The 13,185-nt window shown below is 41.7% G+C and overlaps 1 protein-coding gene across 2 annotated transcripts in view; it reads right to left on the bottom strand.

The window, feature by feature from the left end:
* Positions 1-13,185, bottom strand: part of ALOX5 (arachidonate 5-lipoxygenase) — a 31,928-nt gene that overhangs the window by 18,433 nt on the left and 310 nt on the right. For both annotated transcript variants that reach the window (XR_001873026.1, XM_017804210.1), the window contains exons 2-4: positions 6,373-6,571; positions 4,529-4,610; positions 2,906-3,028 (exon numbers count right to left, since the gene is read on the bottom strand). Coding sequence is in view for 1 of the 2 variants with exons in the window: in XM_017804210.1 (XP_017659699.1) it covers positions 2,906-3,028; positions 4,529-4,610; positions 6,373-6,571 (404 nt within the window). In the remaining variant the exon portion in view is untranslated. The remainder of the gene's footprint in view (positions 1-2,905; positions 3,029-4,528; positions 4,611-6,372; positions 6,572-13,185) is intronic.

Below are 13,185 nucleotides of genomic sequence, written 5' to 3'. Positions count from 1 at the left end.
CTCATTTTAGAGTTTCCACTAAAGGTCCTGTAGAGCCTCTGCCCTCCTTCAGAACCGGTCTAGGATTAGAAAACACTTGACACATGAACTGATAGGTACTGCTCCTCTCCTGTTTGTCTTACCTGAGGCTACTGATCAAACCAAGCAGTAGGCACAGCACCTGGGATCTAGTCACAAATCTGCTGTGGTTTGACCTGCTGAATGCCAGGCACACATTCATTCTCAGGTGTTTCAAAGATTTCTTCCAAAAGGAGAAAGCTTTTCACATTTCCTATTTCGGAACAAACTTCTGAAGAACTTAGAAAATAAAACTTGCTTTCCCCAAGAAATCAAGTATTTCTTGGATATCGTACTGGTACACACTAGAAAACAGAGCAAGTTAAAAATGGCAGAGTTTCTTGCAGAACTTAATCTGCCCAAATGCAACACTGGTCCAAAACAGCAACACAAGCCTGTATTTCTGGCACAGAATCCAAGCTGAGAGTTTCCATTTGCTAGATATTATAGGTCATGTCAGCACTGGAGACCTTCAGAATTATCTCCACCTACACACAATTAATCCTGTAAACTTACAGAGTTATCCACTGCCAACAGCACCTAAAGATCCAACCTTGCAACAGCATAAAGAATATCTGAGACATATCTCCCCCCGTCTAAGTTGATTTTTGCAGTCCAAGTAAAAGGGCATTCCCCTCCCCTCTTCCACTACTCCCTATGTCTCACATAACTCTCATAGCTGTCACATTTTTCCTTAAATGTGCTACTTGCCCACTGCTACACCTTGCAACTCTACACCTTCCTTTGGATTTCCAAACACACCTCCCTGTCTTCCCTCCTACTGCACTCAAACTGAAGGCAGGACTTGTGCTTTCCCCCACGTATCTCTACTCCTTTCCTGTAGATAGTTGCTCCAAGCTCCCAGTGTATATCAGGGTAGCTAGATAAGGGCTATCAAACTCATTCTTTGAAGATTTTCACAGATCACTCAACCAAAATCATAGGTCTAGATTTTTCAACAAATGTGCCAGACAAAAAGCATTGCTATTCCTTGGAAAAATCTCTTTTGTGTCATACCAGTTATCCAGAATGGCTGGCTATCTGCAATACAGTTTCGGGTTCCTCCTTCATGGGGAGGACCCCTTACAGCCAATGACAAAGATAGATGTCCCTGCACTCTGCTGAATTGCTTCCAAATTTCACTTGGCTGCAACTCAGGATCTCTGTCAACATGCCACAGCCTGGCAAGATAGGATTGCTGGAAGGGGAATGTAGCCTCCACATTGGTTATGCGTCCTAATGGCAAACCTCTCATCTCTGGCATTCAGATGCTGTTGCTCCTGTATTACTCAGATCTTCTATATGAGCTGGGAAACAGGTGTTGTGCACTGGCTAACACTATGCTAGAATCAACTGCTCTTGGAAAACACAGGACCTGGAGAAGTCTGGAATAACATGCCATTGCCAGGGCAAAAAAAGATCTCAATGATCTTGCATGGGGTTTTGCATATTTTCACACTTTTCACCTCTTGCTTAGAAACTCTTCTTGGTTTTGCCACAGGTTTATTTACAGAAGCACAACCCAATAACTACAATGGAATTTTCCCTTTTTCAGGATGGCCTCACCCCTGTGTCTGTTTCATGATGAACAGGCTGTACTGTTGTTCCACTTGATTGAATCTCAGAGCACTTCACAAATATGCATGGAGTCTTCTCTGGTATTGCATTAAAAAGGTACAAAAGCACACACTCTCTGGCCTCTTCTGTCATTTTCCTAACATCCTAGTTGGCAGGAGACAGAAAGCTAGAGACCCCAACTCTTCAAAGCTATTCATTTGCCTTATTCCAATTAGCTCTGAAAGATCGAGGTTCACCTAGCCATATGTGCTGCAGAAACACACCCATCACCCTGTTCACACCTGCTGGACATTCATTCTGCTAAAAAAAACCAAAAACTGTTGAGGTTACAAAGCATCATTCTATTGTGAAAAACAGATCCTAGTGTGGTGAAGAGAGGAGGGAGGAAGAAATCTACAGCAGAGCTAAAACAGACAGAAAAAAACATTTGTTCTTTAACGCTTCCAATATTCCAAATTAGAAAACAAGCATGTAGGTTTTCTTGGAACAAGCCATGGGATTTGACTCTGTTGGTAGTGAAATTCAACTGCATAAATGTAACACCCAGAATGCTCTGACATGTAAACACAAGTCTTGTCTCATGTCAGACTTTCCCACCACCTAATATCTGAGACACTGTGATGTGACCTGGGCATTTGAGACAGCACAGAAGGAAACTTACAGGTCAGAGAGGTCCTATTTGCCTCATTGACCCTGTAATATTCCAGAGCTCTGCAGGATTGATTACTCAGGCTCAACCAATGGCCATCCAATGTTTTTCTCAATTACATGACATGTGCAAGCTGGTGGACAGAGACTTTGTTGTCCCAAGCAGAAAACACTCAGATGAACTGACGAACTGCTCAGCAGGATGTCAAGGGTGCATTGATAACATCTTCTTTGCATATGTGACTGAAAGGTTTGATCATCACCAACAGTCAGATGAGAGAGAAGTATCTCCAGGGGGAAAAGCTGAAAACTAAGTCAAAAGCCCAAGGTCTGAGGGGCCTATAGTCCTTCTGCTTTTCACCAATGCTTCCTCCATCCACCTACAGCCAAAATCATGTCTAACAAGAATCCAGGGGCCCACTGTGAAAAGCTTAAATATTGATAACTAAAAAATAAAATAGCATAAAAATCCATTAAATTCTTTCCTACTTTGATTGAGCAATGATCCAGCTGGGAGAAAGGAATCCAGTTTTGAGATTCAATGAAACCTAAAATATGATCAGATCCGTATCCTGCCCCAAAAGAGATTCTGAAAAACTCCTGAAGTCCCACAAACACTTACGCTTTAGTGTAGTTCAGAATGAAGTCAATTCCCTTTTCATTGTCAAACTGGATGTCACGAGGCAGTTCACTGTGAGAATGGGCATCGATGCTCAGGGGAAAGCCAGGATGCCACTCCTTCCAGCTGAGAGAACAGAAGAGGTTTGATCAACCATATAACCTTACCAGCATGAGAGCTGTGTCTTTCCTTTACCTACTCTCCTTCTGTGACTTGCCCCTATAAAGGAAATTTTTGGCAGACTCAGGCCAAAAATAGTGACTTACATCACATCAATACCTACCAGTACCCTACAGAATCCTCAAGCACTGCTTGGCCATCTACCTTCACAAAGCTTGAAGTAACTTATATCTGCGGTATTTTTAAACACTTGTCACCTTTGATTGAAACTGGCATTAGCTTCAAATGCATTGGGAGGGGAGGGGACAGAGAGACAGACAGGTGTCCAATGCACACTCATTCTTGGGGCTGCATTTTTGCAGAACTGAGATCCGGCAGCTAAAATACTCAGACATGTATTTAGATTCCTTCAAAAGGCACTCTCCAGGAGACTCAGATATCCTTGATTCAATTCCTCAACCTCCTAATGGTCATGGCACACATTCTCTGCTCCATTTTTATTTCAAAACAACAGAAAGTGAACTGTAAAGAATAGGGTTTCAGTGGTATTTCCAAACTGCCTGCCACACACAGACTGTATGCATTGTGTGTTATCAGTTATGCATCTGAATTGTAAATAGCTATTTCCCTGAAATTACAAATGATTTTGCCTTCCTTCTTGCATACATAAATAAAATTTTGTGTCACACCTCTTTTCGAAACATATTTTTCTCTGCTCTATTTCCTGCAATTTGTAAGTAAGAGCCTTTCTTATTCAAATGATATCAACAACACATGGAGCAAGCCTCAATCCATCAGTTCTGAATGGACTCTCTACCCTGATCCTTATTCTCATGATAAAGAGATGCAAGTGCAAGAAACTTTTGTTATTTTAACAGAGTATGTTTCTTGCACAAGGAAACGTCTAATGCCTTCTGGAGTTACTAGTTTATAAAAGACAGCATTTTCTCATTGTGACACTGAATAGGAAAAAATACCTATTACAGTTTTAGGGTGGGTATCACAACTGTGTTCTGTTAGCACATTCCAGTCCACTCAAACAGGGACAGATTTTCCACTGCACCCTAATGCAGGAAACAACTAAAAGTAGCTTGCTGCAGCAGCCAAAAAGCTCCAGGCAGAGCTGACATGTTCACATCATGTTTCAAAACTGTAGTACCGCTCGTAACAGGCAAATGAAATATGCTTCCAAATCTTCCTTGAAAGCACAACTGTGTGCCAGAGGGCCCACAATTAGGCTGTATCACTGAATTTCCACTTAAGCCTTCCAGACAGCCTTATCTGAGCTTCAGGTATCTTGTAATGTCCCTTGCACTAGGATGATCATCACTTAGAGTGAATTCCACCTAAGTAAAAACCAGATATGGCCAACATGGTAACTTATCCAGCTTTCTCTTATCCAGGAGTTGAGTAATTAGAGCCATATGATAATCTGAACATACTCTCCCAAACTCTGAGCTGATGAGAACAGACCCTGGACCTTCTGGGGAGCAGCAGGAAACTCACCGGTACATTTTCTGACGGGACTCAAGCTCTTTGCGTCTGTGCTGCTTCAGAATCTGAGTCTTGTCATCTCGGGGTAGCTTTGCTGTGAAACAGGGAAAAGAGACAGGGTTATGAGGTTTCCCCACCACCACTGCCCAGGTGTTGAGAAGGACAGCAGAGTTTTCAAACCTTCAAACTTTTGATCTATACCTTTACAAAGTTTCTGTGGAAAGTGCTTTCATGATCCAATTAGTACTTTAAGTAGAGACACAGGTCCTTAATAGAATCTGTGGAAGAAGAAAAGCTCCTAAGTTGGTGCCTCCAAGGGGCAATTAGCTCAAGCTAGGAACATCTGTCTCAACTGTATATAAAACCTGGATTCCTAGTGTAGACACTTGCTGTATGTATCTAGTGTTAAATGGTCTGAAGAGGGTCATGGGAATTAATTTTACAGTTCAGTATCTAAGGGAATTTTCATCAATAAGAGAAACCACAATATTGTTCCAGTTCATCTTCTCTGCTAAAAGACCTCTCCAGGAAACATCACTGAGCCTCCCTCCTGAGAGACAGCTGTGCTCTCCCCATCAGCGTGGGGCAATAATCCTGTCTTCCTGCCATGAGAACAGAAGAAAAAACAAAGAGGCTTTATTTCCAGATATTTTGCTCTTCTGACCATGAATTCAACATACCACTAAATAACACAGAGACTTCCTTAGTGATCAGAGAAAGGGCAAGCTATGAGACTCACTTTGCATACACAAATGAGAGGGCAGATAAAACCAGGAGTTTCATGACAACGGTGGTTTGGGGCTGGAAGTATCAGAGATAACACAGTTGATAACGTATATGGCTAATGGTTTCCAGCTGACAGTGTTTAAGTTACCAAGAGGGTTTTACTTGCTCTTGTCCTTAACCTCACCATACTCTGAAAGCCAAGCAAAGCTGTCTTCCATGGAAGTGTTACAGTTGTTATAAAGCAAATTATGAAAAATTGGAAGTCCTTCTGGAGACCAAAAATAAACAGATACATAGTTGTAATTATAGGACAAAAGGCTTCAAATACAAAATTCCTCAGCCAGGAGTAGCCAAAAACTTAAGGGCAAGATAAACATTTATTTCCTACCATCTCATAACTTGTTTCAGCTGTTTTCAAGCACTCATGCTGCAGACCACCACATCAGCCAACCTACCCCAGGTAGCACAGAGGGGAACAAGCAAAGATAAATATCTGCCCCAACCTTGACCACAGCAAGTAGGTAGTCAGAGACAGAGAAAATGCTTTCCTCAGTTGGTCACCAGTACTTGCAGCAGTCATATCCATCACTCTGCCTTGTCCTGCACTTGACAGCATGCAAAGAGGAGTGAAAAGTAAGCTGCTGTTTCAAGTCAGTCCTTGCATCTGCTGACCAGTCTACTTTGGGATTTTATTTCACTCTTATGTAAACAAGACAATTCACAGGCAATTAATCATGGGCCTCTTGGGACCTTAGCATGAAACAACCACAGAACACTAATTCTAATTAGTGCTAGATCAAAAGGGCTTCAGCAATGGGTATGTGGAGCAGACAAAAATTTGGCATTAGGGTCAGTCCTCAAATTCAAGACCAGTGTAACAAGCTAGCATAAGGACTCTTCCTTGTATGTGCTTTCCAAAATATCCAACCCAACTGCCAGTGCCTACACCAACAAGCTGCCCAGGAAGTATTCCTAGTCAGTAGGGAAAGTCCATTCTCTAGGATGCAGCAGGGGACTGGAAGTGCGTCTCCATATGAGAGAGACAATTGGGAGGTACATGGAAAAAGGGGAAGGAGAGAGAGAAGAATTCCAGATGTTCTGCAGGAAATCTGGTTTCTTATGGTTCTCACCTCTTCCATCTCGAAGGACAACCTCCTTTTCATCTGTAATCCAACGGTAACATGGGAACTCCAAATAGTCACCCACTGGTGTTTTAACAGTGACATACTTAAGGTACCAGTCATCCTGGTACCAGTACTTTCGTTTCTCAATTTTTATTAGTTGAATTTCTCCAAGGTCTTCTTCCACAGTCACATCGTAGGAGTCAACCTGCAGAGCAGAATACAGTCAGTGATCTACTGCACATGCAGGAAGCATCACCAGCATTACACTGGCACACCTGGTCTTTCCAGGTTCTGGTGGGTGAAAAAAGGAAGACCTACTATGTGGTTATCGCTCAACTCGTACATAATCAAACATAGCTGAAACTACTGATTGCAAGATGTCTTGACCATCCTTTGATCTAGCAGCTGGAATGCTGTACGTACTCAAGAACAGGAATGATGTGGAAGAGTGGACACAAAAAAGAGATAAGGATCACCAGTTAGAGTTTAAGTATTTAGACTATGTAGAAAAACAAAACTATAAATCTATCTTTCGATAATGATTAAAACACACGTGGTATATAATCTGTACTCTGTGCGTTAATAAACTGATTCACCATCGAGTTTGCTGTCTCCGAGTCATACGCTGCGACACTATTATTGGACTGCAATGCAACAGAAAGATGAATAAAAGAACAAACAAGAACATGCAAAAAAATCCAGAAATGGAGAAACATTTTTGGATGCAACCTAAAAATGGTATTACTCCTTGAAATGTTTGCAAGTCTGGGAAAAATATGCAGGCCATGAAACCATCCACTGTTCTCTCCTGGCAACAGCTGAAAGAGGTACTGCTAGGGCACATCTACTCATGCAATTGGATGGAAAGATGATAATGAGATTAAAACATTGGACAAGGAATCTAAAGACTTCTGTATGTTAGTTATATGTACTTCAGACTAAGAACAGTATCCAGATCACCTAGATCCCCTTTGTCTTTTGCTTCCTATCCTTCTTCAGTCCTCCATATTTAAAATGAGGACAATGGTACATTCTGGTTTTGTACAGCTAAGATTTGAACATTGATACATTTTATGTTTGTATGGCTCAGAAGTACAAGGAAATTTAAGTAGCTGACTGAAAACAAGGGTCACAAGAACCCCATCTAGCTCTGGATGCGCTTCATTCTTTCACATAAAACAAGCCAGTGAGTGGAAATGTGGTTTAGCTCCTTCTAGAGAGGCCTGACTCCTGCAACACAGCGGGACCTCAGCCCAGAGCTGCACAGTAGCTAGTCTGTTTAGCCCTTTTCCATGCTAAGGGTCTGGTCACAGTCTTTGCTGGTACTGAGCTGGTACTGAAAACTATGGGGACCACCCACACCTGCTCCTTCAAAGGACTTCTCCCATGCCTGCTCCTGATCAGGGACAGGCCTGTGAAATCTTGAGTTAGTTGTCTTTCAGTGATCCAGGAGAGAAGCAGACCAGTCCCAGTGCTGCCCCTACACCAAGCTTTGCTGAGGTTTGGGGGCTGCAGCTCTGAAGCTCGTCAGGCCAAGGAAGTGAGTGCATACCACACTCTCCCTTTCTTGATGATGGCTCCAGCAGGGCTACAGAAGAAGTGGAAGCTACATGGTCAGGATATGATGCTGCACTTCTTCCCCACACTGAGCACTCCCGCCCAGCACAACAGCTGTCATGAATGCTGACCTAAGGGCCTTGCTAAATTGTCTGACATATTTAGGACAGTGAATACAGAGATTACAGAATTCTTAGGGTTGGAAGAGATCTCCAGAGATCATCTAGTCCAACCCCCCTGCCAAGGCAGGGTCACCTAGAGCAGGTTACGCAGGAACATATCTCTTACGAATGATAGTTCTGGTGTCATCTGAACTATTGGGCATTACCAGCACAGGAATAAATAAGTAATTGTTTCAAATATGACTGGTAAGACACCATGTGGTGCTAGGCAATTCAGGGGAACGGGAATCGATTTGCACTCTCCAGAAGTCTGAACAGCTCAGGATATATGGGAGCAGCCAAGTGCTCGTCTTAACAAAGCTGAATTGGGTATGGCAATCATGGGAGCAGCAGTCAAAGACTACCTCGCTCAAGTGACCCTCCTAAGCTTCATGTGGTTACAATCAGAGACTTCATTCTCTTGTGGTCTGACCTATATTCTCCCCACCATATTAAAACAAAAGACCTTGAACTGTTTCTTTTAAAAAGGAAGCCCATCGTGTCTTAAATAAAATTTTGCAATGTTTATGTCAATAGCACACCCAGACACACCAGGTGGTAACAAACTGCCTCACAAACAGTACAGCAGTCCTTGGCAAGCTTGGGATGACAGCACCTGTCTGCCAGGATTTGAGCTGAGAGATGAAAATCAGAGAGTAGAGATCTCAAGCAACACATTATAATGATGCTTATCACTTTTCCTTGCATCTCCATAGCAGAAAAGCTACAGTTCTTTCTGTAAAGCATAAATAGAGTAATTTTAAACATTTTTTTAAAAAAGTTTATGCTGCAAGCTCTTCAACCTTGCCATCCCATGCTGGAACAGCTAAAAAGATAATGTATAAAGATAAATTAATTCCCTTGATGATTCATGATTCTGAACCAGTAGTGGAGACTGAAAAATGTTGAGTGGTTTTTCTCAGAAATCACATTAATTGTGCCTTGACACAGAACTATCACTGTCAGTGACTGCAGGAAATACCCCGTACTCCTGGCTAAGTAAATGGAGATTCCTTCCTCCCACAATGCCACTTTGAAACACCACACCTCTCATCTTTGCCTTTCAGCCTACACCCAATATTCTCAGCTTCACTCTTGTCAACTGGCACAAACAATTCTGGATGATGGCTGAAAAACACAGAGAGCATGCTCAGACTGATTCCCATTCTTCAATCTTCTTTCCAGAAACAGGCAGCACTTGAACCATTTCTATTCCATATTCATTTCCCTGCAACTCCTGGTCTTCTCAACAAAAACTGTCAATAAACTCTTTACCAGGCCCAGGTTTCGCACTTAGTCAGTACTTCTGCAATTTTGTACATCTTTCCAGGACCAGATGGCACTTTGCAGAAGAGTCCCTCGTCACAGGCTGTCATACCATGTTATCTCAACGTCAGTCACTTCCTGCTTGCGCACCTCTTTCTGTAATTACAACAAAAAATGAATTTTCTCCTTCCATTTTATCATGCTCTTGTTGCATTTGGCAGTCAGAAGCTGGAAGCCTTGCAGAGACACAGTCCAAACAAATCCACAAACACATGTGAATTATTACCCATTTGTGTTCATTGTTTTAAAGGGAATTCAAACATCTAAAGACTAATGCAATAACATACAGAAGCAAGTGATAAACTGCATCTGAATGAGATTTGCTTTTTATTCAGCTACTTGAGATTTTTATGCTCCGTCTTCTCACTCATTTCCAATTCTAGGGCTAATTGTATAAAGAGGAAGAATAAGGTGATCAAAACCAGTGTCTGGTTAGGGAAAATACACTGCAGTATTTTTATCTCAAATCCATACAAAAACCCATTGCTGCCAGGTGATTAGCATGGCACAAAAAGCCTGAAGTTAGTCTTATTTTCTCATTAACTCCTCGTTGCCCAAGATATCTTTCATTTTTTTAAATTCATCTCCTTTAAAGATTCAGCTAAAGATTTCATTTTTTAAAATCCACATTTACAGATATATATTTTTAGATTTCTTATAATGTCATACACGTGTACCTACACGTAAGATTTAAATTAAAGAGCAATGGGAATCAAATCCAAAGAGTTGATAGAAATATCCCACTGACAGCCAACCTTCAGAAGAAACTCATTCCTCTGATAACAGTCTACTTGCCAATATTAGAAGGGCCTTGAAATAGTTACTGTTGATGTAATGTAAAAAGGACATGCAATTAACCTAAATGCTCCTGAAGGTTTTTAGTCTTTTTATGGCCAACACAATTGCAATTTTAACGGCACTTCTGAAAGGCAGGGCTCCCTCCTGGTATCTCACACAGCTTCTGCTCCTCCAAGCCAGCAATGCCACAGGCTCACCTGAGATGACAATTTTGCTAATGCAGCAAAGGTGTGTCAGGTTAGAGACAGCATACAAAGTCCATGTAAGAATTGACGGTTGCTCAAGGTTTCTATGACATTTGTTGTACGAGGTCTCTTGTTAAAACACCAAGATGACTGCACAGTGAGCCAGAGATGCTATGAGTTTTTATACAGTTTGAATTCAGAGTGAGAGAACAGAATTAATTAAGGCTATGAAGACTATTGGACTGTCTAACCTGTAGCATCCTGTTCAAGCAATTTAATCTCACACAAAACCTAAATTCTCCTTTTGAGGAGAAATTCCAACTGACTACCATTATATTGGAAAAAGGACGGCACAGACATCCCCTCTTTCTATAAGCAAAAACTTTTAAGTGGAAGGAACCGTATTTCTCTTCTGGAAATACTTGTGAATATTTCTTTCAACAAAAGCAGAAAGCAGATGAAGGGGGAACAGGAAGAAAGGAGAGAACTGAGCAACACCATAACACTTGCTTTGAAATTACTCATCACCAAAGAAATTTACTCAAAAGACACAGAGTAAAGAAAAGCAGCCATGACTTTCAACTGCGTCCAGTACTTGAAGTAAGTCAGACAAAAACTACAACTGAGCTAATCTTGTGCAAATCCCTTCAGGTTTTTCCACATACTTTTCCCTCAATCAACATTTGGCATGCAAATCTCCTACTCAGAAGTGACCCAAGCCCACCCTCATCATATCTAGTACTATACACAATTTGCAATAATTCAAATGAAGACATTACCAGGACAATGGAACTAGAGAGCCTGGCCCCACATTTAGAAAAAAACTTGGAAAGCAGACAAAGCCTTACAAAATAATACGGCACAATTCAGGTCATCTGCTAAAAAGTGCATTTGGTTTTGCAAATGTATTAACAATTGAATCTCTTGGCAGAAGAGAAAATTATAGAGATGTTGTTGAAAGAAGCTCTAAAGGCGGAACTGTGAAAACAGTGGCTACATTTGCAAACCAACAAACCTCAAAGTCTTCTGGCCTGCTTCAGGTTTTTGTTTGTTTGTTTTTTGGTTGGTTTGGGGGTTTTTTTTGGGTTTTTTTTTTTGTGTGTGATTTTTGGGGGTTTTTTTGAGGGGGTGGGTTTGTTTTTTTGTTTGTTTGGTTCTGGTTGGTTTTTTTTTGTTCCGTATTGATATTTTTCTTTTCTTTCCTTTTTTTCTTGCACAACATATTAGTAAGACTCACAGTGTTCTGCGCACAATGTGACCTGAACAGGTGCCTGGAGAAACACATTGCGCTCCCCAAGAAAACATCTTCAAACTCAAAACTTAGCACATCGTACTGCAAGTGTTCCATGAGCCAGACACTTTATGGAACGCAGAGTTATTCTCATTGTCCACAAAAAATATGTGCTGAAAAAAACGACTGCATATTTGCTGCTACTAAGATCCCCAAACCTCTGTTCATTGCTCCCTCGCCCAGCAGGATGTACCTCTGCTCCTACTGGACCTGGTCCCACTGCAGCTCAAGAACTGCTGATGGACATATACTGAATGCTCACATCATGTCATCTCCTAGTCCAGTCAGATGCTCAGAGTACTACCAGGCTCTCCATCACAGCCATGTCTCAAAGACAGTGAAACCCTCTTTTGTAGCCCAGGAATAAGAGCAAACTGAAAGCCTGGTGGTTGTCTCCTCAGCCAGGCAGGGCTCAGCCCTCTTGGCAGAGCACACTAACCCTATGTTTGCTGGACAGTCTGAGGTCTCCTTCAACCTCTCTTGCTAATGTTGTTCGGCTTTGCTTAAAGTATGTGACTATTCACCAGATAAGAGACAAAGAACGACTGGATGTCCATATGGGAGATTCAGGTAACAAGGGTCTAAACTAATGAATGTTTATCATGAAAGAAAATTAACTTTAATAGCAGCAGTTGGTAAATATCTAGGGACCATAGCTACACATGCCATCAACACCTACTCAAAATGCTGACTTCTGGTAACCATATCTGCAATGTCTAACACAGAAGAGACCAGGTACTTAACTTAGGCTGTGAACTCCATGGTTGAAAAAAACATACCTAAAGCAAAGCAGCACCACGACGGCTAAGACTCACTTGCACGTGCAGAGGTAGGTCTCACTTCCAAAGTGACTTACGAATACTTCTTTAAAACTTTCAAAGTTGCTTAAATGTCACCAGATCTTCTGGAAACTGTGAATTAGGTTTCCAGATGAAATACACATTTTGGGAGGGGGGAAAAAAGGCTTGAGTCTGTTATTTCCCCAGTGGACAATAGGCAAATAAATGCCATTCTAAACCAGTGCTTACAGCATAAGCAATTACATATGGATAGTCCTAATACTGTGATAAGACCACAGAGAGGACAGGGCACAACACATATCAGAAATCTAGGTCAGGAAGAAGAGCACAGCTGATAGCCCAGTCACAATTTCATTCTCACATTTACACATTCAAGCTGGTTTTCAACTTTCACTGAAGTTGCCCTACACATTTCCCTTGGCAGGCATTGTTACTCCCACTGGAAATTCTTACCTCTTTAATTTCTTGGAGGTAGTAAGGTTCTGACTACTAGTAAATATGGATTCTAAACACCTATCAAGAGGAAGCACCCACATTTTTTTAAGTATTTGTAAAGAAAGTGCGAGGAGATCTGAAAGCCCATTGTAAGCAAGGACCAAAGGGCCGTATCTTTCCCTACGACTGAATGACCACAGCCAAGGCTACCACCTAGGGCAGGGATGCGAATGACAGGCGGCCGGGAATGTCAGTCCTGGTGTCCC

The sequence above is a fragment of the Lepidothrix coronata genome, unplaced genomic scaffold (genome assembly GCF_001604755.1).
Source record: "Lepidothrix coronata isolate B3197 unplaced genomic scaffold, Lepidothrix_coronata-1.0 Scaffold8, whole genome shotgun sequence".
Lineage (NCBI taxonomy): Eukaryota > Metazoa > Chordata > Aves > Passeriformes > Pipridae > Lepidothrix > Lepidothrix coronata.
The sequence above is the reverse complement of the archived record's forward strand: the minus strand, read 5'-3'. Positions and strand labels throughout refer to the sequence as shown.